This window comes from Hibiscus syriacus, unplaced genomic scaffold, assembly GCF_006381635.1.
Source record: "Hibiscus syriacus cultivar Baekdansim isolate YM2019G1 unplaced genomic scaffold, ASM638163v2 tig00110223_pilon, whole genome shotgun sequence".
In the NCBI taxonomy this organism is placed as follows: domain Eukaryota; kingdom Viridiplantae; phylum Streptophyta; class Magnoliopsida; order Malvales; family Malvaceae; genus Hibiscus; species Hibiscus syriacus.
In genome coordinates this window covers 1,685,853-1,713,781 of record NW_024062636.1, presented here as the reverse complement: position 1 = coordinate 1,713,781, position 27,929 = coordinate 1,685,853, and the positions used below count along the sequence as shown (strand labels likewise).

The following is a 27,929-nucleotide window of genomic DNA, read 5'->3' as shown; positions in this document are numbered from 1 at the left end:
TATGAAATTACAATTCAAAATCAATTCGAATCGAATGGAATAAAAAATTAATTTTTTTAAGTCATATAAATATAGATATAGATTATAGATTTATATATTATATAAATTTTATAAATTATAGATATATAAGAATTAAATATTTACCCCTACACACCACATAATTTTACTTTAAAAAGTCTTGGCATAACAAAAACTTAAAACCAAAAATTAAATGGGTCTTCCATAATTATAGATATATAACAATTAAATATTTACCCCTACACACCATATAATTTTAGTGTCTTCCATTTTTTTAATATAGGAAGTTGAGAAAAAAAAATTAGAACCAAATCGTGACGATTGATTAAGATGACATTAATTTATTATCATGCCGATCTTTCATGCTTTAGAATTTCAGATTAATTTGAATATGCAATTTGCGTTCGTAGATAGTTTTCTCACGTCACTCGACTCCGATTTGTAGTTCGTCGGTGGTCTTTTGGTAGCTCTATTTCCTTTTGTGATTCATTTGTTGATACAAACATATTTGTTTGTATCTATATTTTGTTCAATTTTTTGTTAGGGTTTTAACATTTTGCTTCTTTGGTCATTGTGTAATCTATGCGGCTAATTTTTTGTGTCAATGGGTATAGGAATATATCTCAACTATATTTTAATTTACGTTTATGATTATACTTGTAAACCTTCATTGTATTGTATATTTCCTATTTTTAATAAAACTAACATCTTCATATAAAAAAATTGAATTTGTTGAATTCACTTTTTAAATTAAATTCAGTCATAATAATAATAATAATAATAATTCTTAAAATTCCAATAAATGGGTCGATATTGACGAGCTTATTGGATATTGGATTCAATTCTCTATCCCATTGATGGGCCTGTGGTTTTGAGTGTTATCAAGACTCCACCTCATTTTACATCAATTTACCAAATTCTAACTTCTGTTTGGTTTCAGGAAAGCGAAGGAAGAAGAATAGAGAAAAAATGGCAGGACGATTGAGTAACGTAGCGTCGAAGATCATGGGCGGAAACGGCATTGTTTTGCGCTCAGCTGCTTCCTCTCTCCGCCTCCGTTCCGGCATGGGTCTCCCTGTCGGCAAACACATCGTTCCTGACAAGCCTGTAAGCTTTTAATCAATATATAAGTCCCCCAATTAATTCATCGGCTCTATTAAACCAATTAACTGAAAACCCTAAAATGTTTTTACTTCTTTTTGACGCTTCAGCTTCCTGTTAATGACGAGCTAACTTGGGACAATGGAACCGCCTTCCCAGAACCTTGCATAGATAGAATCGCTGATACTGTCGGAAAGGTAGGAAATATTTCCTTGCAGAAATTGAGATTTTTTTTTCTCATGTCTATTGCTTATTCTTATGTTTCATTTTATTTATTCATTTGCTGAGAATAGTACGAGGCATTGGCTTGGATGTGTGGAGGTTTGAGCTTCTTTGCATCGTTGGGAATATTAGCTTGGTGGAATGATAAAGCCTCTAAAATTCCATTTGTAAGTAAAAGAAAGAAACTCTGATATCATATCTGATTTTGCCTTGGCTCAGTTTAGTTTTCTTTATAGCCCGTGAATTTCTTCATGTGATAGTAACTTGTAGCTTTAGCGTTGTTTTGGGTATCCTTCAAATTTCGAAAAAGTAGAAATGTTGGATATTATTCATTGAATCAAATGCCATGGCACCCTGGTTTCACGCGGGTTGTCTGCTAAGAAAAATTGATGCCATGCTCAAGTCAATGGTGATCATAGAATTGGGGATTTGATATCTAAATTATATAAACTATACATGTCAGAACGCAAAATTGAAGATACTTGTTTGTCGAGGATTCAGGATTCTAGGCCTTTCTCAGCAATCTTTAATAGCTCTAAGAAAGAACATTGCTCAAGTTCGTGATGTAAGATCGGTTTCTTTGGTTCTTGATCCTTTTATAATGAACCGAGAAACATAACCAGAAATGACATTTCCTGTTTAACATTGAAATTTTTTAGATGAGCCCTTGCCTTGGAACGAGGACTACTTTGGTTGTCTGACTTACTGTTCCACCAGCTAAAGTTCTATATTCATTAAATGTTCAGTTAGCAAAGTTAATATGTTTTGGGGTTTGCAAAAGGCACTTGCACTCTTGCAGGATAGTTTCCTTTCATCCCTGTACTTGAGGGATGAAAGAGCACTATCATGTCACCTCAGATATCTCAAATGGATTATTTGTAAATAATAATTACAATCTGTGGAGTGGACATGCCTTTGCTTTTAGGATAGTTAGTACAAAACAGCCAAACGTAAGCTCTCTGCTTCAACCGGCAAATAAATATTTTGTTTTTATAATACTCCAATTGTGTTCTCGAGATATGGCAGATAAAATTTTAATCAATAATGCCTGTATCTGGTTGAGTGATATCTGTTTTGAATTATATCTTTCTATTTCGTATATGGATTTTAATTTCTTTTGTTACTGAGACATCAATCTACGTTTTGTACGTTGTCCTCCATAACCACAATTCTGTGTAGACAGAAGTGTATTTGATCTATATTTCTTAAATTTGGTTTAAAACTATTGTTGCTTGCTAGGATTAATTAGTTTGTTACACTCTTAAAGTTGTGTTGCTTGCTAGCTACATATTTTGATACTTATGCTGATTGATTTTTTTTCTCCTACTATTAACTAGGCACCTAAGTTTTATCCATATGACAACCTACGGGTGGAGCTTGGTGGAGAACCATAGGCTGACTCGTACGAGAAACTCATTCGGTATCATTGTGTCACTCATCTTTCATGTGTTTCATTTACTTTTGGAACTCAACGGTTAAATAATGTAAACTTGTGGGTTTTTTGCTGAAATAAACATTTCAAACATATGTGCATGGCTCGTCTTGGGAGACTTAAGATTATGATGTTCGTAAAGATCATCCGCATGGTTGTAATTAAATTTTCACCAAGTAGAACAGTTTGCCGATTTTCATGTTTCAGAATAAATGACGTACAAGGTGAAATTGATATCTGTTTCCTCTGAAATCATGCGGATTAATTAGAAGCGTTTGGCCACAAACTTGATCATGGGAACTTCTAGGGATAGAGCTATAAAAGGGTAAAAATAGAAGGAAAAACCACTTGGTCAGGTAACAAGTTTCAGGTTATCTCTAGCTATCTATATTTTGTTACCAGAAACAGAAACAAATTGGGCATATATTAATATATAGTAATAGGTTTTGTTCACAAAGTTTTTTAAAATGAAATCTCTTGAATTTTATTAACTACTTGCGCATATACTGTGGGTAAATTTTACTGATGTAAAATAAATCGTTAGTAAAATAAATAAATAAACACATAAAATTTATAAATTATATTATCTTAGTCGGTGTGATTGATTTCTACACACATCTATTAAAGAATTCATATGTTATTACATATGAAAAAATACTTCTATAAAAAATATATATGTATTGTATATGGTTATAAAAACTATTTAATTTAGAATTAAATAATATCATAATATTAAAAATATTTATAATTAAATTTGAACGGAAACTTAAAAGTTTGATTCAACTTAACTCAAAATTTATAAATTTGACTCGATCTGACTCGTATTTTATAAATTTGATTTGACTTGAAAAAATTTAAGTTAACTTTGAGTTATAAAATAAGACTTGTTAATTTGAATAAGTCAAATTTTTTTGACTCGATTCAATTGAATGCTTAACCTACTAATGGTGAAATCATAACCTAAATGTCATTTGAGTTTATTGGCTTTTAAAGCGTGTTTTACATGTTTTATGATTATGTGAGTTAAAGACTTAGCAAGTATGATAGTCCACACATGTTTTAAATCAGTTTCCAATGCTGAGCATCTTTGGGTTGCACATGACTTGAGGATCATTTTTTATGGGTCGGGAGGTTTTCAAGTATAATTTTCCAATTTTCTGACATGGGTGTCGAAATCGATGAAGGGGTTTCAAAAGCAAAATTTTAGTACCTAAATTAAGTATATGGGTTTTAATAAGGTTTTTTTACGCATTATCTCATGCAGGTAAATTAATTGGCCCAATAAGTCCGTCAATAATTTTTTTTACAATCTATGGTAAATGCTACAACGAAGTATAAACTTATCAAGTCGAGGTGACGAGTTTAATAAAAAAAATATTTTTTAATGATCCAAGGTCTATGAGCCCCATGTGGGCTAATATTATAATATATTTTTCAAAACTCATCATTTCGGAGTGACGGGCATTGTTTAAAGTTAATTTTGTTTTTTTTTAATTTAGTAATTGTTTTAAAAATTAAAAAAAAATTAGGGAACTCATGAAGTCGAGATGATGAGTTTGTGTTGAACTAAAAAAAACTAGTCGTTTACAATTGTTGTGCAACAGGAAACTGCAACGATCAAATATCAACGGTCAAGGCAAAACTCATCACCTCAAGATGAAAAATTCGGTGTAATTTTTGAAAAATATAGGCATTGGGTTTGGGTTATAAATAAGAGTTTGGGGTTTAGAGTTTTTATTTATATATTGTTAAGCAAAAAATTGAGAAAAATCATAGTTTTTGAAGAATTCCCGAAAATTTTCTATCTGAGATGAAATGTTACGCCTTTATGCTGTCCGTATTTCTTTGGTCAAACTCGGTCCCAAAGAAGAATGGGAAATTCGCTAACGAGGAATGACACTGAGAAATCTGCATAAGTGGATTATTATATATATACAACAATCTGGGTTGTATCCAGCCACATTTTTGTGTGGTTTTAAGGTGAACCCGTCATTAATTTGATTTTTGATTGAACGTTGGAGGCCCAAGATGCATACTTTCAATTTTCAGAGCGGTAAAGCGACGATTACATTGGAAAATGTCACTTACCAACTCGATGTTCTGGTTAATGATGCGTCATTAGTGAGGCATAACGATTTCAACTGATTCACTATTGTTCACCAAGTTTTTTGAAAGATGCCACCACCAAAGATATTAGACGAATATCGAATACAAATCACTTGGTTGGAGTTCGAATATAATGTGACTAATTACTCTAACGAGGAGGAGGTCATATTACAGCCCGAGCGTATCTTTTCCAATTAATTATACTTATTACCGGATAAATCTGGTAATTTGGCGCACATTCAATATATTTCGATATTGGAGAATTTTATTGAGTGTTGCAACACTAGTTGGGGCGCGACCATTTTGACATTTTTATATCGGGAACTTTGCAAAGTTACAATAATCGAAAGGGGTCAAAAAGTCGATGTTGTTGGTTTTCTAGTCTTGCTACAATCTTGGGTGTGGTACCAGTTCTCGTTTTTTACGCCAATTACATCAGCTCTCAAGATCAAGTTATCATGTGCAAATAAGAAAGATATACAAATGAATATCGATATCGTTGGTCGATATGCGGTAAATTACTAACTTTTATATTATTTTTTATACTATTTTTTATTTATACTAACTTTTATAGTTAATGTTTAAAGTTTGCTTGGATTCTATATTGTGACGATGAGATCTAATGGTTACTAACACCGGGATTTTTTTGAAGGGTCGGAGTTGTGGTGTGCCGTTACTTATTTGCTACACTTTACGAATGTTGAGATGCACGTCGCAGATAGAGTGTTGCGGCTGTTTGCGTCTCATCAACCAATCCCTACACAAATATTTGTTATGGAAGCGCTCCATAAAATTGATACTCGTGGGAAGCATAAAGTTAATTTACCGAGGAAGCATGTTGTATATATTCAACAATGGAATGAGCGACATTTATATGTCCATATGCGTTTTGAAATTACATATGTTAACCTTGATTTTGACATTTCTCCCTACCTCCAAAATTAAGAAGCAAATGGGAAATCACATTTATCAACACCGTAAAAGAGGGGACAATGGAAACAAATGAATGCCAAGTTCGCAAATGGCAAGAAAACATCGTCATCGACATCTTCGTCTTCTACTTCTATCGAGTATTTTGCATCTCAGTCCAGTTATGGTTTTTATCCTCCATACCATGCTTCAATGGAGAGTCAGTCAAATTGAGTTAGAGGTTCATCAAATGCAATGCAGAGCACTCAAGCATATTAGACAGAACAAGCGGGCGAGGGTGAATGAGATCATATTATATATAGTTAACAAGGTATTGATTTCGGTATCCAAGTTGAGTCAATTACAACAATGATGGGATCAATTATCTTAAGTACTTCATCACCATATTTCAAAGGTGGATCTCTGTAACACCCTAATTCGATTCGACCCGAAAGTTCAATAGACTATGATGTCACATGAAACTATGTGAAAGGCTAACTATTTTTTTGAAAACATTTTATCAAATAAACAACAATATTATCCAAATACCATACGCTTACAAAATATAAGTATTTAAGTTATGAGGGAGCTCTCGACAAATGTCTCCAAAATAGGCAAGTAAAACAAAATATAGAGGTTATGACTTAAATACAATTAAGGGTCTATGACAGTACATGCCCACTAAATACTCGAGATGTACTCTGATAATGATCAAGTCTATAAATCTTCAATCGGGGGCGTGTTCCTCGATCTGGCACCTAAAGATCTCCGCACGGAAAAACATTCTATACGCTGAGCTCATGAGCTCAGTGCCACATAAATAACCCTACTATACTACATGCATTCAACTTATAAGCATGATACAATAATCTTAAACAATTACAAACACTCAAGAAAATAAGTAAGTATCATGGTGTAGTTCAGGGTTATTTAGCCTCGTGGAACTCTTACCCATCTTTACTTACTACAAACCTTAAGGAAGACATGGGTCACATAGCATCAATATCTCCCTATCTCGGGTTAAGTTCGAGTCACGAAGCGTCGGTACTTTACCCAGCTAGTCTAATCTTCTAGAATACTTGGGACGTGTCTGTGTCATATAGCATCGACATATATTCAACTAGCGTTAGAGTGCCTAAACACTAAATTGGATTTATTTGAATAATCCTTACACAATCACACTAACGTCATTAAGTAACTCGGGTGTTCTTGTCATTTTTCGAGCATCAACGAAAGGCATAAATATTATGGAATCTTACCTCATTAAGACCTTATGTTATCATACAATTATTAAGCTTACCACTTGTATTCTTATGAAGAGTATACCCCCTTGAAGGAACCCAACTCACCATTATGAAATTAGCTAGCAAAATTGCCCAACATTTCACGTGGGCATCGATACTCGCCTGGAAGTATCGATACTCACCATCCTTAGTTCAATACTCCCTTGAGTATCGATACTAAAATTGCATTCGATGTTTCAGAAATACCCCAGTATCGATACCCCTATAGAGAGTATCGATATTACCCCTTTGGTATCGATACTCCTTTGAGTATCAGTACCAAATTTGGCTACTGAAATCCGATTTGGGTCATCGAGTATCGATACTAACCCCTGGGTATCAACACCGCATGATCAGTATCAATACTATCCTCCATGTTGAATATCAATACTATCCTCATAACATTTAAATTTTTGCTCTTCCACAAAGGGAAGTACCAGTATTGTTCATCCAGTACTGATACCCCTTCCTTAAGAAACCCTATTTCACTCACTTAAAGTCCCCCAAATTGATCCTAAAGAGTCTTTAAGAACCCCAAGTGATTTGTAAATCTTATTTAGTCCATAAGAAGCATAAATGGCCACTACTTTACACAAGAACAACATCAAAACCCGTTTTCATACTTTAAACCCCCATCCAAGTGCACTCAAAGGTTTATACACCCAAACTTACATCGAAGTTATACATATTGATCTACAAACAGTAAGGTAGGGTTAGAAATGTGTTACCTTGCACTTAGGAGTTGTAAGAACAACTCCATGCTCACCCAAGTGTCTTTTTTCCTTTGCCTTGACCCCTTGAGCTTTCCCCCACTTCTCTTATAAGGAAAAATCAATAGAAATGAGTTACAAATCATTTAAAGGCTTAGAAATGTTAGTAATATGATTGTTAAGATTTGAAGATGTTTTAGAGCCACCCATAAGCTCTAAAACACAAAACCCTCATAAAAACCCAACCTTGGCCACCATGGCCAAACTCTATGGTTGTGATCTTAATTTGAAGCTATAGGGAAGGTGATTTTCTTACGTTTACTAATCCAAAATGGGAATGTTGATCAACAAGTTTCCGCATTTACTTAAGCTCAAGAAGAAATATGAGAGGATTTGAATGGAAGGAAGAAGACAAAGAGAATGAAAAAGAGGAATGAGAGAGTTTATGCACGTTTACATTACCATCCTTAATTGATATTCAGCCTTTGAAACAGTTTGGGGGGTTAATTACACTCCTAATTCTCCTATTTTGATGCTTACTTTTAAAACACCTTTTTTGGCCTTATAGGTTCCAAGCCCAAAGTCAAAACTAACTATAATTTAGCCCAACATTCCAAATGGTTTCCTTAGCATATTTAACGCCCGTTCAGGTTTTACCCGAAACTACTAACTCGAGAATCAGGATGTTACAACTTTCCCCTCCTTAAAAAGAAATTTCGTCCTTGAAATTTTCCTGAGTAGAATAAATGTGGATATTGGAGTTGCATATTCTCCTTGGTCTCCCACGTTGCTTCTTCAATATCGTGGTTCCTCCAAAAAACTTTTACTGAGGGAATTCACTTATTTCTTAACTCCTTGACCTCCCATTCAAGGATCATTATCAGTTCTTCTACATAGGTCATATCTTGACTTACTTCAATTTTCTCTAACGAAATAACATGTGATTGGTCTGAATGATACCTCATAAGCATCGACATATGAAAAACATTATGGATGTGTTCTATCTCCGACAGGAAGCCTAAACGGTAGGCTACGTGTAACACCCCAACCCGTACTCGACCCGGATACGAGTTTGAGATATCACATTAACTTTTTAAAACACTTTTCTTACAAAATAACAAAACATTTGAACTCATATTAAGAAAATACGATAATATATTATTGAATTATGTTCGTTATAACCAACTTAAGAATATATACAGTTTATGAACAGTACCGTGAACAATAATGAACAACACCGTGAATAGTACCCTGCTACAATACCAAATGCTAAAATTTTCTAGATTGCTGACAAGGAACCGATTCCCTGCTACAGGGAACCGACACCCTACTACAGTACTGCTACAATACTTCCGTAAAACATACATAAACTCTTAAAATTTAACCTTTCATCATTATACAAAATTACCATTTACATATATAAGTTTAAAACATTAGAAAAGTCGATCACAGCGTTCATAACTGATAACTTATTACATGCCAACACACTTTATACCACAAAATAAATATATAACAATGAATTCATGAAACATGCACTCTTACCGTTCAATCGTAACATTATAACCTGCATGTATCCATTACACTACAACATATGTGATCATGTCATGCATATATAAAATTTATCTTCTCATGCAAGTTTCACTTCACTTTATCTTTGTATTGCCCATATGCATTATTGAGAACAGGAGGTAAATGAGTACACTGAGGTTGTACACGAATGTTGTCACCACAACTCGAATAAATTCCCACTAGGGACACTGAATATTTGTCTCGAATGACCACTATGTCCCGAATGACCACTGTATAACCCTCGACTCTTGGAATGCCAATTATACCTACAGCTCTCATATTAAATAACATGGGCTTAAATATGAATACATTTCTCATTTTTATATCTTTTTCATCTCTTTTCATATAAACACATATTTTACTTCACATGTACACATACGATCATTTCCATTATTTCACATACCTGGATTGATTCTCTTATAACGATATTCATTCATATTATATCATATTAAAGCATGTATGAATTATTCATGTACATGGCTATGAAATCATAATTCAACTATAAGAGATAGACTTATCGCAAGTCTTATCTCCATACAATTCTGTCTAGTATATGCACTCACCTTAGCCTTGCTTACTTTGACTCGATTCTAATCCTTCGATTGTTCCAGAACAGGATTACGTTCTATATCTACATAATAATAAATTGATATAGATCAATATACTAATAACATATCCTAAACTTTCATTTCTTAAACTAAAGGAAAGGTAATTTCATTGCTTATTTAAAGTAGATATCGGTACCTGTTGAATGGGTACCGATACCCTTGGCCCAGAGTTCACATTTTCAGCACGTGAATTACTTCATTCCAGCTCAATACTTCATATTTTCTCCCCTTTAATAATCCTAACTTACATACACATGCTTAGCCTCACTAATATTCATTTATTCAATCTTTAACCTCAATATCATCTCCTCTTTATAAAATTCAAGATTCATACAAAAAATTTCAACGTGTTTTAAATCCAATTCTAACACTCCATATTCCTTAATTAACCTCTTGAAAAGTCAAAAATCTTATTCAAACTTTAAAAACTCATTCATATCAAAATTTCATCTAAAAACTCATTTTTCAAATATATCTCTAAAACACTTATCTTGTTGTTTTAATGCCATATAAGCTTTCCTTTAGCTTATATAACATCCAAACTTTCATTAATAAACCAAAAATCAAAGAAACAACCAAGATTCAGATTCTTAGCTTAAGATGCAGCCCACGTTGAAGAAGAACAAGAGAGCAATATGATTTACCAACTCTTCTTCCCTTTTTCTTCATATATATCCCATCCAAAACCATTTAAAAATATTTTTCCCTAAAATTTACCATTTTACCCTTGTTATAATTCCCTATTTAATATCATACCCAAAACAAAAAATTCCTCCATAAACCACAAGACTTATCACTTTATTCTAATTCACCAACTGAATTTATAGGTTCTTACAACTTAGTCACTTACCTGGTAATTGGGGTGTTACACTACGGGTCCAACCCTCTCAAGAATCTCGTAAGGCCCAATGAAACACGGAGTCAATTTCTTTTTTTGTCCAAATTGAAACACTCTTTTCCATGGTGACACCTTTAAGAAGACCTTATCACCAACCTCGAACTTTATGTCCTTGCACTTCAAATTCACATACGATTTTTACCGGTCAAAGTTTATCTCTATCGATCTTGAATCAATCGAACATTCTCTTCCACCTCATAGATCAAATCAGGACCAACTAGTTTCCTATCAGTGAGTTCTGTCTAACACAAGGGTGTCCTTTATTTCCTCCCATACAAGGCCTCACAAGGAGCCATTTGAATGCTTGATTGGTATCTATTGTTGTAGGCGAACTCAACCAAAAAAAGATGATCCATTTTCCCTCGAGGTCTATCACTGAACATCAGAGAATATCCTCTAAAATTTGAATCACACACTTTGACTGACTATCAGCCTGCGGATGGAAGGGAATGTTAAAATATAGTCGGGTACCCAAAGCCTCATGAAGCACCTTACAGAACTTCAATGTAAAACGTGAATCTCAATAAGAGATGATCGATATTGGCACCTCATGCAGTCTCACTATCTCATGGATGTACAGCCTAACCAATCTCTCTAGGGTGAAGTCCATGAGAACCGGTAGAAAATGAGCGAACTTGGTCAATCTGTCGACCACTAGCCAAATGGTGTTGTGTTTCCTTAGCGTCATAGGCAACCCAGCCACAAAATTCATGGCTACCTTATCCCACTTCCACTGCAGAATCAGAATTGGTTGGAGTTTTCCTGATGAAACCTAATATTTCGCCTTCACTTGTTGATACGCCAAGCATATGGATACGAACTTATATATTTCCTTTTTCATACCCAACCACCAAAATAACTGACGAAGGTCTTGGTACATCTTATTTCCTCCCAGATTGACTGAAAACGGACTATAGTGTACCTCTCCAAGGATCTTGTCTCATAAATCACTAACTAACGGAACACACAACCGTCCTTGAAAATACAACACATCGCCACCCTTAAGCGTAAAACTCAACGCCTCATCTCAACGATTCTGTTCAACCTTGGCTATCAAGCCGGTGTCGGTCCTTTGAAGTTCTTTGACTTCCTTAACTAGTTCAGGCTTTACTTGCAACTCAGCTAATTATCCCCCATCGCCAGTTAAACTCAAGCACGCAAGTCAATCTTGAAGACCGGACACTGTCTTCTATCTTAGAGTATAGGCTACTACATTCGCTATACTTCACTACAGCAAAATGGGTTTATAGTGGCATTTTTAGTAGTGTTTTTAGAATAAACGACACAAAATAACAAATTTTGGGGTGTTTTAAGCAAAAACACCATTAAATACTCATACTTTAGTGGTGTTTTTATATAAACGCCGCTAAAGATTATACTTTAGTGGCATTTGTATACAAATGCAGCTAAAGACTCGTACTTTAGTGGTGTTTTTATACAAACGCCACTATAGACTTGTACTTTAGTGGCGTTTCTATACAAACATCGTTAACCACTCGTACTTTAGTGGCGTTTTTATACAAATGCCGCTAACCAATCATACTTTAGTGGCGTTTTTATACAAACACCGCTAAAGACTCGTACTTTAGCGGCATTTTTATAAAAACGCCGCTAAAGACTCTTACTTTAGTGGCATTTTTATACAAACGCCGTAATAGGACACATATATAATGGCGTTTTTGAAAAAATACAATAAGAAATTCATACTGTAATGGCGTTGTTTTGAATAAACGCCACAATTTATCAGTACATTAATGGCGTTTGTAAATACAAACGCCGCAAGTTTACAATTTCTAAGTCCCGCGCCCCTTTAACCCTTTTTCATTTTTTCTCCTTCACCTATTTTTTCATTCCCGCCGTTTACATCTTCTTCCGCTTCTGTTCATGCTCTGACAACTCTGTCTTCCGCGGCATCTCCTTCTCTCCTCCCATCCCCCGCCGTGATCTAGTCTTCGTCGTCAACCTCGAGGTTTTTCTTCTTTGTCCCACTTTTTTGTTTGTTTTCCGAGAAAATGTCTTGCTTCCCGGATTTCTTATGGTTGTTTGAATGAGGGATTTGGAGCAAGTTAAACGAGGTAATTTCGGTCGTCTTTGATTATGTCATCTTTACTAGCTAGCTTTTGTTGTAGTCACTCCGACTTTTTAGTGCTTAGAAATGTATTTTTCCCCTTTTTTTATTCAAAAAAGACTTTTAAAAAAAATAATATTTAAAGCCATCAATGTTTATAGTATATTCGAATTGATTTTTTAAAAAATTAGATATATCCATTTACTCTAAAATCTTTTATTTTAATTTCGTTGCTAGAATATGACATCACTCATACAACTGAATTTCCAAACCAGATAAGATGTGTTACATGAGTACTCACCTATTAAAATTGGCTTTAATTTAATAGTTTGAGTTATGAGGCAAAATAATTGAGGGTATTTTATACTGTGTATGCTAGATGACAAAATACACCCGTGTGATTAAATATATCAAATAATTAAAAATATATATTTATCTAATTTTGAACTTTAAACTTAATTATTTTAAATATATCAATTAATTAAAATTTTAAAAAAATATGTATTTAGAAACTCATACTAGGTGTAACTTTTCGTGAATATTCAAACAAACAATTGAAGGATCTTAGACCGCATCGATGAGAAATACATAATATTAATTAAAAATAAAGAAAAAGAAAAAAAATATCTTAGAATTAAATTAAAATTAAGTGTATAATATTTGCTACGTTAGAAAAAATGATAATTTAATTATTTAAGTTACAACTTACAAATCTGGAGCAAAACCATCAACTAATTAATGTTCTAATTCGAGAAAACAATTGCTAAAAAAGTTAGATAGGATGTAAACCAAAGAATGAGGTTTCACATGTTCGAAAAAGAACACTGCAACAGCAAAATGCAAACCCTAGCTAGCTCGTTAATGACTTCTGCTATGTCACAGTCACAGTCACTGTACCATCTGCTGATCTTAAGACTGTAAATGAGTCGAGTGAAGCTCGAGTATTAACTCGAAAACTTTAACTATACTCGAAATCTTGTGAGTCTAAAATTTTCAAGCTCAACTCAAACTCGAAATTATAAACTAAATCTCTAAAAGCTCGAAATAAAAAAAAAATCTTAAACTTAACTCGATTGAAACTTCAAACTTAAACCTTAAATATATGAAAACCTTATATTGTATTTTTCAAAAAAACAACACATAAATTGTTAATATTATTAAGATTTTATTTTTTAAAAAAATAAAATCTTAATATATTATATTTTCGAACTGTTCGTGAGCTTTTAGAATCGAATATCAAGTATCTCATTTCAACTCACTAAAGACTCGAGTCGAACTCGAACTCGAATCAAGTATTTATCAAATTTTGATCGAATTAATCTTAAATAACTCATAATATGTATCGTCTCATTTTCTGTACTAACTGATCTCAAAAATAAGCATAATTTGGCGGTATAATATTCAGTTCGACAATTAAAGGCTAAAGCAGAATTTTTTTTTTTTTTTTGCTTTCTTTTATCAACGCATAATCATTTGCTAATTAATATATATATATATTAAAACGGAATTGCAGAACAAGTCTAACCCAAGGTAAAACTAAAGCCTACAGGCGAACGGCGTTCAAAACGATGGAAAATAGTATAGGAAAGAAGCAGACAAACAGTAGGTCCTAGAATTCTGGGAGACTGAACCTGCTGCTGCTCAGAAATCAACACGGATTCAAACTGAGCTCAATAGTCACGGATAGGACATTGTATTTTGCAAAGAACCTACACCGTTCCAAAATCTTCAATTTATTTTTCAACTTCGTCTCTTGGAATTCGAATCCTCAGTTTTTTTCCCAGGTACGTATGTAGGGGACTAGTTGTTAACAGTCACGGGTTACAGTACTTTCACGTAAAGTTCAGTTATATATAGTTTTGCTTTGATCCAATCCCTATCAAAACTCAAGGGTAACACTCTTTGAACCCTAAGTCATGGCTTGGAAGATTACAGCCATGGTTTTGATCTTATTGATTTTCATGTTTGTATCGTTGCCACCCATTTACGCTTGTACGCCTTGCACGCATCCACAGTTCCCTCCCCCATACCACCGGCTAAAACACCCTGGTAACCCCAAAATAAAGCATCCACCAAAACATGGAGGCGGCCACAATGTAGAACCACCATCCAAAAAGCCACCAAGGCCACCTGTTGTTGTTGTTCCACCAATAACGAACCCTCCCGTTACAATCCCACCACCTTCTTCTCCTTGTCCACCTTCTGGGGGAGGGGGCGGTGGAGGTGGTGGTGGTGGAGGAGGAGGCGGAGGAGGAGGTGGAGGTGGTGGTGGCGGCGGCGGAGGAGGTGGGGGTGGGGGTAGTAGTAGTCCTGCTCCACCAACTACACAACCAACATGCCCAGTTAATGCACTTAAGCTAGGACTGTGTGTGGATGTGCTTGGAGGATTGGTGCATATTGGGTTAGGAAACCCAGTGGAGAATGCTTGCTGCCCGGTGCTGGGAGGTCTACTGGAGCTTGAAGCAGCCGTTTGTCTTTGCACTGCTATAAGGCTTAAGCTCCTAAACCTAAACATCTTCTTTCCCCTCGTTCTTCAAGCTTTAATAACGTGTGGCAAAAATCCTCCTCCTGGCTTCATTTGTCCCCCTCTTTAATACCCACCATTCATCAATAACGAGGCGACCGAAGAACCATTAAAATGGAAAACAATGTCTACTTTTCCCGTTGTTAAGTTCGATTAGGGTTGCTTTGCCCTAGGGTTTTCACCATTGTTGTTGGATTTTCAATTGATTTAGACTTTGGTTTTCATTAATCGTTCGAGCTGGAATTTATCGACGTTGCGTTTGAAAGAAAATTCATTTAACTTCGTTAAAATGAACTAATGATGCAGTAACGATAACTAATAATACACATTTTGGTGCTTACCTTAGGAAAGAGATAAATACAACGATACATTCACACTTCTATTATATTAATGAATTATATGGTCAAATTTTGAAAACTTCTATAGCATTTTGTTAGTGTGTATCACATGTTTATATAATTTTCCCTTAAACTAATTACATTGTTTTTTGGATTATAGTAATAATTAACATTTACACATCATAGTAGATAACATATATGAATACCTAATTAAAAAGTCAGATCAACTATATACATTCACATAAATTCTTCAATTATTTATGGACAGGGAAACTATTTAGGGAAGGCTTTCTTCTAATAATTGCAATTAGAGAGAAAATAAAGGACATATCGTTTTCGTTTCCCTTTTATCCTCAAACTCAAAATGCCATTATCATTGTTACAACTGCTAGCACCTCATTAGCATTATCAAAATAGAACTTCCTTGTGGAAGTCATTTTCCTTGAAGAAGAGTTGGAAATAATTTAGAGATTAAAGTAAAAAAACATGGACATAGTTTAAGTTAAGCCTTAATTTTTGAATAATGTAAATAAAAATGAATCAAATATTGTATTTAATGATTGAAAAAAATATGGGAGATCTCCATGTGACAGACTTGATGAATTCTTTGAATTTAAATTTTAAGAGATTGAATTTAATAAATGATTTTAATGATTTCATATTGTTGATTCAATAATTTATATTGAGATAGAATTAATAAAATTACATAAGTGCTAAAGATTAATCACATTCTATCAAAATTATTGGGTAATTTTTCTAAAGCACTTACCTCCGTCCCAAGATATATTGATTAAATTGTTAATCTATCGTAGAACTTAATTGGATTTTAAATTCTTGAAATGTAGGTAAGTGCTTCAGCAAAATATATATATATATAATTACTTGTTTAAATATGTATTAGTTTAAATCTAATAGATATTAATGCTTAAGCGACTAATTTCGATATAGACTTTAATCCTATTATAAGCATTAATCGAAAAAGATACATTGTTTCGACCGATAACTCTCTCAAATTCTCTCTCCGGATTTTCCTCATTATCGTTCTTTTGGGGTCCTCTCTCTTCACCTTCAACGATAGGGAGAAGGATTTCTTTGGCCATCAATATCGTCCTTGGATGATTTGATGCACGGTGTTGGAATTATTCAAAGGTTCCTTGAAATCTTTGGCTTCCGCTTTGATTCCCGATCTGGCTATGTGATCAGTAAGGATGAAACACAATCGATTCACAAGAATGGTGCACGCTACTCTCACGGCTACATTATTATTTTCAACGCAGGATGGATCTCACATTCGATAGCTCGATGTCTGACGGCACTGTTGTTGGATTCACTCCCTGGTAACGGTGAGTTCGTTGCTGGGTTTTATTTAGAACCTATGTTGTTTCGATGCCTTATGAGTAGATTGCTTACTTCTGTTATTAGTTGTTATCAACAACAACACTGTTGTGCATCACTGGTTCTGTTGAATCTTCGCCAGTGTTATTCCAATGGATGCAGAAATCAGAATGGTTTTAATTCTCTGTTAGATGATACGTTCACATTAGGGTCTAAGAATAGGTATTTTGTGAATGTTTTTTACTGTGTTTTTCTTAGATGTCGACGCTTTAGAATATGCCTGCACTCTAATGTAGGTTTACAGCTTTATGATCAATTGGGTATCTCTTGCTCTAGTCGTTTAAATGATTATATCGGTTTTCATTATTTCTTGTATATTCTTATTCTTGGTTTCTATCCTTACCATATTGGTAAGGTCGAAATTCTATCTAGCCATCGTTTAAATGGACAAAGTAAACAGTGTTGCATTTTGTGGTAACCGGTTTTCGCCCGGCACGGATTTTTTACTTGGGGGAAAAATAATGTAGATAAAAATGATTTTTGATTTAAAAATATTTTGGGAGTCGCCATCGGCCTTTTGGGTTAGGTAGGTTGAATACCTAAAAAAATATCATTTAAAAGAGTTTTTAAGAAAACATCAATTAAAAGATAAACTGATATGCATTTTAACCAAAAATTCATTCTTTTTATAAATAAAAAAGGATTCGTGGTCGATTACGTTTAGGGAAGGATTAACACCCCTACAAACCCCAAAATTGGTATTTTATTAATTATAATTTGTCTCTATTTGTTAGAATTTTAAAAATTCAAAGATATATTTAATTCATAATTTTATTATTTCAAAGTTATAATTATATAAAAAATGTATTTATATATAAAATATAAAAAAAAATATTTATTTATTTAGAAATATCAGAAAAAGACTTCTAGGTAACTTAAGACAGTTCTTTTCTTTGATATTAAAAAATAAATAAATAAGTAAAACATTTTTCTAAAAATAATATATAATTTAAAAAATAGGATATTTATTTATTTAAAAATATTTAGAAAATAGACATCCAGTTGTTTTAATACTGCCCTTTCTTAATATTGAAAAATAAATAAATATTAAAACATGATTAAAATAATTAATATTAAAAATAAAATAATAATAATTAATATTTAAATTAAAATATAACTAAATAATGACTAAAATAAATAAAAATAAAACTATAATGTTAAAATATAAAAAGTAATAAAACTTGTAGTTAAAATAAATGAAGATATTAAAATTAATGACTAAATTAAAATATATTAAAATTAAATACCCTAATTTGTAACATTATGAAATAGAATAACCAATAGTGTAATTTAACCTCAATTATTTATTCAGGGCTAAAATATAATTAATTAAAATTATAGGGGACTAAAATGAGTATTTACCCTAATATATATAAACACTGGAAAGGACTAAAACATAATAAAATAATATTGGAAGACAAAATTAAAATATCCAGAAAAACAATTCTGGTGACTAAATTGAAAAGGTTACAAACTGGGATGATTGCGCGTATGGTTTGGCCATGCGCGAAATTACAGATATACCCCTCCCAAAACGGCGTCGTATGGGAAGGGGTATAAATACCCTGAAATGGCCGGCCCTTCGGGCCATTATCTCATTTTCTTCTTTCTCTCTTCTCTATCTAACTGAGAAAGAATTTTTAACTCTCTCGCCTCTCTCTAAAACTGAGAGAGAGACCACCGGCCGGCAGCCGTGCTCCGACGTCGGCAACCACCGCCGGCCACCGCTGTCGGTGGCCGGAAAATTTAAAAATCCCCCAAAATAAAGATCAGAACGTCCTAAAGATGAATCCGGTGTCATTTTTCTCTAAAATGCCTTGTAATTACCTAGATCTACAGAAATACTCTCAGTATTTCGGTTATGTTTGGCTGTGCATGGAGGTTCCGATGGCCGTGCTCCCCTTGGTTAGTGCTTCTCTGCTTTTGGTTTATGTTTCTGTTGTGGGTTATTTTTTTTCTCTGTAGTTGCTGTCCGTTCGATATCTCTCGGGTGCCCCTTTTTCTGTTTGCAGTTTCGGTGGCTTTATAGCCACCACGATACTACTCTTGGACTGGTTTAAACGGATGGCCCTCGGTGAGTCACCATATCTATGCAGGTGACTCACCGTAGGGATGGCGATGTGGATGGTGATACAACATTTCAGGAGGTTTCCTTGAGGCGGCGTCGGCAGCATCTGGTTGGGTCACCTGGCAGTGGCGTTGGCAGCAGGATGGCAGCTGGATCATCTGGAAGTTGGAGGAGCGACTGGGAGCATCTGGAAATAGTAGAGGCGGCTGGGATAGGGTTGAGAAACCCTAGCTAAAACCCCAAATTGGTTCAGGGTTTCTATTTGGGTCTGGGTCGGTTGGGTCATTGTTGGGTCATCCAGGATTATTGGGCCTCTGTTGTAATTTGTAATATATATATTTATTTAATAATAAATAATAATAATATTAATATATTATATTAATAATAATTATAATTATAATTATGAAAAAATTAATGTCTATAGCTGACCCTCTTTGCTCATTCTTGTGTTAACAAGAATAGAGTAAAGACGAAAAAGACAATAATTTTTTCATTTTGCCTCTATTGAGTAGGATGGAAATGTTTGAAAACATCATGCATTGAAGGGCTTACAGATGACCCTAAGGCTTTGAAAACATCAAAAAGCTCCCGAAGGCTTTTTGGAAACATCATGCACTGTAGGACTTACAGATGACCCTAAGGCTTTAAAAACATCAAAAAGCTCCCGAAGGCTTTTTGGAAACATCATGCACTGTAGGACTTACAGATGATCCTAAGGCTTTGAAAACATCAAAAAGATCCCAAAGGCTTTTTGGAAACATCATGCACTGTAGGACTTACAGATGACCCTAAGGCCTTGAAAACATCAAAAAGCTCCCGAAGGCTTTTTGGAAACATCATGCACTGTAGGAGTTACATATGACCCTAAGGCTTTAAAAACATCCAAAAGCTCCCGAAGGCTTTTTGGAAACATCATGCACTGTAGGACTTACAGATGATCCTAAGGCTTTGAAAACATCAAAAAGCTCCCAAAGGATTTTTGGAAACATCATGCACTGTAGGACTTACAGATGACCCTAAGGCTTTGAAAACATCAAAAAGCTCCCGAAGGCTTTTTGGAAACATCATGCACTATAGGACTTACAGATGACCCTAAGGCTTTGAAAACATCAAAAAGCTCCCGAAGGCTTTTTGGAAACATCATGCATTGTAGGACTTACAGATGATCCTAAGGCTTTGAAAACATCAAAAAGCTCTCGATGGCTTTTTGGAAACATCATGCACTATAGGACTTACAGATGGCCCTAAGGCTTTGAAAACATCAAAAAGCTCCCGAAGGCTTTTTAGAAACAGCATGCACTATAAGACTTACAGATGACCCTAAGGCTTTGAAAACATCAAAAAGCTCCCAAAGGCTTTTTGGAAACATCATGCATTGTAGGACTTACAGATGATCCTAAGGCTTTGAAAACATCAAAAAGCTCCCGATGGCTTTTTGGAAACATTATGCACTGTAGGACTTACAGATGACCTTAAGGCTTTGAAAACATCAAAAAGCTCCCGAAGGCTTTTTGGAAACATCATGCACTGTAGGACTTACATATGACCCTAAGACTTTGAAAACATCAAAAAGCTCCCGAAGGCTTTTTGGAAACATCATGCACTGTAAGACTTACAGATGTGGGAAATAGTTTACTAAGTAAGAAACTATGAAAATCGTTTTCTTACTTTTCAACAATTTCATTTTTAGAAAAGATTGAATGAGAAACTATGGAAATCGTTTTCTCATTATTTTTCAAAATACTATGTTGATTGAGTAACATGACCCAATCTCAAGATAATGTTCATTCTTGTGGATTGCGTCCATCTGTTCTTCATATGTTGGCGTGATTCCTGTATTCGAGGTTTTGAATTCTATCTTCTTCTTGTAAGGTATTGTTCATCATGAATCTTCTTTTTCATATGAAGATCTGCAAAACCTTATGTTTGAATGCAATCATATGTATCAATGTAATGCATTGTCTATTGTGTAAATAATATTCTTATGAATGCATGAATTTTGATGCAATCTTCATTTGACTTCAAAGTGGTGAACTAGGTCTTCCTTCACTTCATCATTTATTTCTAGGGTTACCTCTGGATATCAGTGTAGCAACTTATGCTATCAAGCTTGCATTTCTGCAGAATCATCTGATCAACTTGTATCTTTGTGTCTTCTTTGCTTCATTTAAGTCTCAGAAGAAATGTTTCATCTGTGGAACTCTTGCTGTAGTCAGAATTATGACTTTGATACCCCATTTTATCTTTGATAACATCGGCTTTCTTTGCTTGGACTTGTGTAGAAATCCCATAAAGCTTTCATATTTGAAAAGAGAATCTATCATCTTTAAAAAGAGAATCTATCATCTTTGAAAAGAGAATCTATCATCTTTGAAGAGTGTAGATGTAGATATGCCTGACTCAGCAGGGATTAATTAGGAGAGTAGAGTTTGTTCTAATTTAACTCTTGAAACACATCACAAGGAAGATTTATTCCAAATCTTTTTCATGTCTCCATATATAATCAGATCTCGAATAAGGCAACTTGGACCATATCATGTCGAGATGCTTAACAACAACCTGTCGTTCAACCTTAGTTGGCACCACTATTTTCTTGTTTAAAATTTCAGTTCTCCTTCTATGGAAAGAAATCTTCATCATATCTTATTTCTAATCTTGGGGTTGATGAAGACAAAATTTATCTTGGATCAATAAAGGAAAACCATATGATAACAACATTGGTTTAGCATCGGAATAACTGGTTCGTAAAACATTTGACAACACATTCATCATTTCCTGTGGTTTCTAATCAGATGTAAAACATTTGACAACACATTCATCCTTTCCTGTGGTTTCTGCCAAGATTTCTCAATCATTGAAATTCTTTGCATATTTGTTCAAAGCTTTTGTATGATGTCATAAGATCACTTGAGAACAAAACTCAATGGGAATACAAGTGAGATGTTGGTGTGTTTCATGACCAAAACTTGATCAAATTCATAAAATATGCTAGTGTCGAACTGAATAAGAGACACTAACTGATCTTGATATCATCAATGGCAAAGGCAAAAGTGATATTGATTACGCTTTCTTCTGTAATGAGCGTTGTAAGAAGTAGAAACACACCCACTATAATAGCCATGTATGGAAAGATATCCGTAGAATTCTTGACGCTGGGGATGAAACGCACATGATAAACCAAATAGATGAAAACTCAGTTCAGTCTAGCTGGCAATGATAACCCCAGTAACATCGAGAAAGAGCAATATACATGAGCTTCTCTCTTTAATGTCATCAAGTAAACAAAATGTATGTGAAAAACAGTTTCGTAACCTCAACAGTATGGTTGAAACTAACTGACAGGAATCTCAAAGAAATATTTTCAATTATCACCGACACACAAAAGGCCAAATTCAGAGTTCGAGGTCTCGAGGAATTGATCCTTGGATCGAATGGTCTACAAGGGGACCATCTTTATTCATGCAACCGTGATGTAGCTTAACAAAGTTCACACTGTCATGTGACACATGGTTTAAGAAGATTGGGTATTTGAAACCATACTTGCTGAATAAATATTTGTTCAATAACAGGACCCTAATACAACTGCCTGATGAACGAAGCAATTATGTGTAGTCAGATTAACTGTTATTGTTTCACCATTTTCATTCTTCATATCTTTCTGTCTCATTGGAAATATCTACTCAAGTCAATGATTTTTAACACATGATGATGTGGGCCTTCAACATGCCCCAGCATTTGCTAATACAAATATTCAAAAATGCATCAACAATCCTAATTCTGATTGAAATGGGCTTTCAGCATGCCCCGATATTTGCTTCTTGTTAATCTGAGCCTTTAAAATGCCCCACATGGATCAGTCTGAATCACTCTCAATGTCTGTTTGACTGAAATGTCATGATCCCCATGAGGTCCAATTTTAACAATGCACTGTGGTGGGTACTTGCGGCTTTATTCGTGCCCCAAATCTATTTATATTGAATACTCTCATTCTGGTGTCACTAAACAATAGTGTTATCAAGTAACAAGAATTCTCTTCATGTTGTCACAAATTTAAGAAGTGCTCAATCATTCTGACAGAAACATCTGAGATATGTGTCTTTCTGAAGGAGTCTAGTCGGACAGAGCGGTATAAATCGCTTGGTAATCTATTCCAGGCTGACACAATGAACCTTGTTTTTAGTGAAGGCTATTTCTGGAATATACTTTTCTGTGAGAGAGAAACCAATTCATGTGAACAATAATCTGATGCAATGGCAAGACTACATATACAATGGTACATGCTCTTGAAAAATCCGCACCCATACAACATGTTGATTCTGATAACTGCTCATCTGATTATGAAGCAATCTTTCAGGATGATTTCATAGATATTGATAGTTCTTCTGATATCGAGGAAATCCTGAATTCTGATTCTAATGAGGAGAGTAAACTGTTATACTTGACAAAAATGGGGTACTTAGAGGCTGAAGCTTCAATAGCCCTGGAGAGATGTGTTCCGGATTCATCAATTACAGAGTTGAAATACTTTATATGTGCTGCTCAAATGGCTAAGGTTGCTGACGCACTTCTTTCAGTAGAAGATAGGAAACCATTATGCAATGACCCCAATTATAAGCAAAGGCGAAACTCAGGCTATGATTTTTGAAAAGGAAGAAGCAAAGAAAGCTTGAAAAGAAGCTCCTTAATGAAGACGACCTACATTTCATCTTCTAAATCCAATGATTGATTTTGGGGTTTTTACTGGATCAGATCAGATAACTCAAATAACACTTTAAGAAGATGCTATTGGACCTCCTTATTTCTACTACGAGAACGTGGCACTTGTTCCAGTTAGTGCTTGGACTGAAATATCACAGTACTGATGTAGAGCCAGAATTTGTAGATTCAAAGTATTTTTATGCGGCTGCACGGAAAAGGGGCTATGTTCATAATCTGCCAACTGAGAACATATTTCCTTTTATTCTACTTTCTCCTTGCGCCATACATGATGCTTTTTCATTGACTAAACATGGTGGCCTTCCTGGGCTTCGAGTGTCCAAAAGTATGTTCTTGATGAGTGCCGAAAATGGAATCTGGTATGGATTGGAAGGAATAAAGTTGTTCCACTTAAATCTGATAAGGTGGAAGTGTTTTTAGATTTCCCTAAAAACCATACACGAGGAAGAGGATTTGCTAGAGACATATTCCCCGTTGTATCAATGTCCTGTCTCTTTTCTCTAGGATCAGTGATGCAGAGGTTGCTTTCTACTGTCTTGGTATACCTTTGAAAACAGATGTGCAAGAACTGAATGGTGATCAGTTGGAGTAATTTATGAGTAGGTTCGGCAAATTCAACCTTGTCATCGATGGCATCCAGTGTAACAACCTTACTGGAACAAATAAACATCATCAGGATGAACTAGAAGATTTTTGTTGGTGCCTTTTATTACAATGACTGCTACAACGACTGTCTCTTCTGTTGCTTCAAGATACTATTTCAATATTCTACTTTTCCCGAATCATGAAAAGGTTTAGTAGACGGTAAGACTGGTTATCTCAACGTTTGGAATCCTGTAACCAATGTTCACCCATATGAAAGGCTTATAAGTGTAGAATCTGTTTCAATGTCCTATCCGGTACCATAAGTCCTTAAATTCAAATTCAACAATCTTTTGAAGGACATAATGGATATCATCTTGACAAAGAAAATAATCGGCATAGAAGAAGTAGTATGAATGTATCAAGACTTAAACCAGTATCACGATATAACCATAGTGCAAGTAGTGACTTGTTCATTCCCATAATACATCTTACTGGGACTTATATCTCTGTGATGTAATCTGCAAGAAACATGGATTGATGGCTGGGGAAAATAATTTGTCTGGTAATGCTTATTGCCCTCAGCATGAAATAAGGGATAATCTTTCCTGATGGATTGCTAATGATGTCATAGGAGAGTGTTACAATTTCAATTCTCCGGACTTTCTGGCTTTTTGGACCACTTGCCTTTAAAAAAAGTGAAGAGCTTCATTATTCTGGCCTTGTTCATTATTTTTCTACAACTGAGGTAGAATAAGCAACAATTTCTTCAAGGACGTTCCTCATTTGAGACTGTCATGTTTGAAAATGTTTTTTCTCCTTTCTTTATTGAAGAATGAAAGAATTTTGAAAAGTAATGCCCTTTTCAGGTTCACAATATAATCAAATCATAAATAATGAATTTAATGAATATCAAATAAATCAACTACACTTTTAAATCATTCAAAAATCATAGTCCTATGGCAAGTGTCAAAATTATTGACTGATTTGAGGTGTAGGTTGATTTTGGTAAAGTAGGTTATTTCAAGTTGGTTCAGTATGTCGCTTCGGGCTTCCACTAACTTGAAGAAATGCTTGTTATGCTCATCTTGTAGAGATACTTCTTGATTCCATAATCTCAGGAACGTCTTTTGGGATGTGTGGTGCTTCATTTAAGAGCTTATGATCATCTATTATGTCGTTTGTTGCACCATTCAATATTCGAGCCGCCTTTTTAGGTTTTCAACTCGAATCCTCATTTGGTTTCAAGATGTTATTTAAAAATTTACATCTTGAACCCCCATTTATCATTTTTTTTCATATCATGCATTAAAGATTTTATAAACCAATTTGTAAATAAAAATCAATCTTGAGAGGCGGAATGAAATCTGAAGATATTATCTTTCACTTAGAAATCCATATATGATTAGAATAGACTTTTCAGGTATGTAACGTAGGCCATGGCTTATGGTAACGAAAGAAAGGGATAAAAAAGGCCCAAATAAGTGTTTAAAAGTAATCAAACCAAGGCTCAATTCATTATGATGCCTTCACCTTGCCTTGCTTAACTCAGATCTGCTTTGTTGGGGATTTTTCCATCATCTAGATCCCTCTAGACTGCCAAATTTTGGATTTATTTCCATTTTCTCATATCTCCAGCATTTCTTGTTCTTCTTGTTTGTACTTGATCAACCTTGTAACTTGAGGCTTAATAAGTCACCCATCTTGATTCAATTTTCCTTTTTTTCTTTTCTTTTCTTTTTCTTTTTCTTTTCCTTTTTCTTTTTTTTTTCTTTTTTTTTTTCCTTCTTCTTTCTTTACTGGATGAGTATAATACTTCAATTGCTTTGAGCACCTCCTTTTCCTTTTGCATTTTGGAGATTTTCCATTATTCTTGATTGTATTGATCTTCAAGTACTCTGTATTTGACATACCTTGTAGTTCAAAACTTTCTTGACTTCATGGAAACTTGTCTTCGTAATAAAACTATATTGACAATCTTTATTCTTGTGAGCAAATATCCTTCACTTTACCCCCCAATGTGGAGGGTGATCCTTGGTTAGGGTTGAATTAGAAGAAAAATCATTCAGGCTCAAATGGGGACAATAAAGGATATATATATATATATTAAAGGATAAATGAAACAATGCTGTTCATCATCTCATACACAGAAACCTTTGTAAAAAGAGGTATCCACAGGGGGATGAATATTCGAGATTAACTTTATTTACATGAAAAATGTAATTAATGCATGATATATATATTTCAATCAATCATTTTTTCCTTCTTCTTTGATTATGTCCCAATCACTCGAAATTATCTTCGATAAGTTGGTCCATGATGCCTCATCTCGTCTCTTCTTGCAGGAAGATTCCCAGATATTTTGAAAGTTTGGTTCTTTTGAGGTCTTTTTGTTTATGATGATTTTGTATTTGGAAGGTTAAATGTGTGACTTTTGAGGTCATATATATGGTGGAAGGGGTAGTATCATAAACCAACCAACTCTATCCGAGAAGGTAAACATCTAGAATTGGTGTCTCAAGAACAGGTAGAGACATTCTTCAGAGTCTCAGATAAATGTATGGTCAAAATTTGGTCTTAGTAAGGATCAAGTAATTGGCATTGGATGGAAGGTATAATTTTATCACTTGCCAAAGATCTATAATTATTGAAAAACTAAAAGAATGTTTAATCTACTTGATACTCAATAATCTCAAGATTAAAACTTAATTACTTGTTCATAACCATAAAAGCAACACAAATTTATTTATTGCACAAAAAACGGAGAAAGGAACAAAAAAACAAGTTCAAACAAGATGCTGAAAATAGAAAGGTACTATAGTGGTAGATAACACTTCCACTTATTTATCTATCATGCTTCATTACTCCTCTAATGTTGGGTATGTAATAGGATCAGGGTCATTGTCCTCATTTGCCCCCCATTTCTTGATCATTTCTTTTGTCAAGACTCCCTTGTCAACAAGCATCTCAATTTCTTTTAACAGTGGCCTACAATTTCCTGTAGAATGCCCCCTTACCCCCAAGTGGAAATTACAAACACTATTTTGATCATAGCTATGAGCAGAAGGGTTTGATGTCACTTTAGTTGGTCTTGGTATGATGTATTGACCTTTAACCAAATGAGGATACAAGTCTGAAATGGAAGTTTGGAACACTTCCAAAGTTTTTCTTGATCGCATGACTTTCTTTGGTCGATCTGAACAATTATTTACTCTTTTCTTTTGCAGTTGCGAGGACTCTGGATGCGATACTCATTCACACTACCAACTTTAGCTCTCTGATCAATCGAGCTCTGGGATGTGACTTTTGAGTTTTCTTCACTGATTACATTCTCAATTAAATCTCCACTTGTCACAAGATTCTCGAATTCCTTTGTCGGATT

At 34.4% G+C, this 27,929-nt stretch overlaps 1 protein-coding gene and 1 long non-coding RNA gene across 2 annotated transcripts; one reads left to right on the top strand and one right to left on the bottom strand.

Annotated features, from left to right (window-relative positions):
* Positions 1–943: 943 nt before the first annotated feature.
* Positions 944–2,868, top strand: LOC120114412 (NADH dehydrogenase [ubiquinone] 1 beta subcomplex subunit 8, mitochondrial-like). Its single transcript, XM_039135346.1, has 4 exons — positions 944–1,125; positions 1,230–1,316; positions 1,413–1,508; positions 2,679–2,868. The coding sequence occupies exons 1-4, from the start codon at positions 988–990 to the stop codon at positions 2,733–2,735; spliced, it is 378 nt and encodes a 125-aa protein (XP_038991277.1). The 5' UTR covers positions 944–987; the 3' UTR covers positions 2,736–2,868.
* LOC120114413 lies at positions 2,749–26,158 on the bottom strand. Its single transcript, XR_005515391.1, has 3 exons — positions 26,145–26,158; positions 12,300–12,303; positions 2,749–2,882 (listed from the first exon to the last, which is right to left on the bottom strand). It is a non-coding gene; the product is annotated as an uncharacterized LOC120114413 (long non-coding RNA).
* Between the last annotated feature and the right edge of the window lie 1,771 nt (positions 26,159–27,929).

Coding starts and splice junctions, on each gene's coding strand:
- LOC120114412 (XM_039135346.1), top strand. CDS start 988: ATGGCAGGACGATTGAGTAACGTAGCGTCGAAGATCATGGGCGGAAAC. Junction 1,126..1,229: donor ACATCGTTCCTGACAAGCCT/GTAAGCTTTTAA, acceptor TTGACGCTTCAG/CTTCCTGTTAATGACGAGCT. Junction 1,509..2,678: donor AAGCCTCTAAAATTCCATTT/GTAAGTAAAAGA, acceptor ACTATTAACTAG/GCACCTAAGTTTTATCCATA.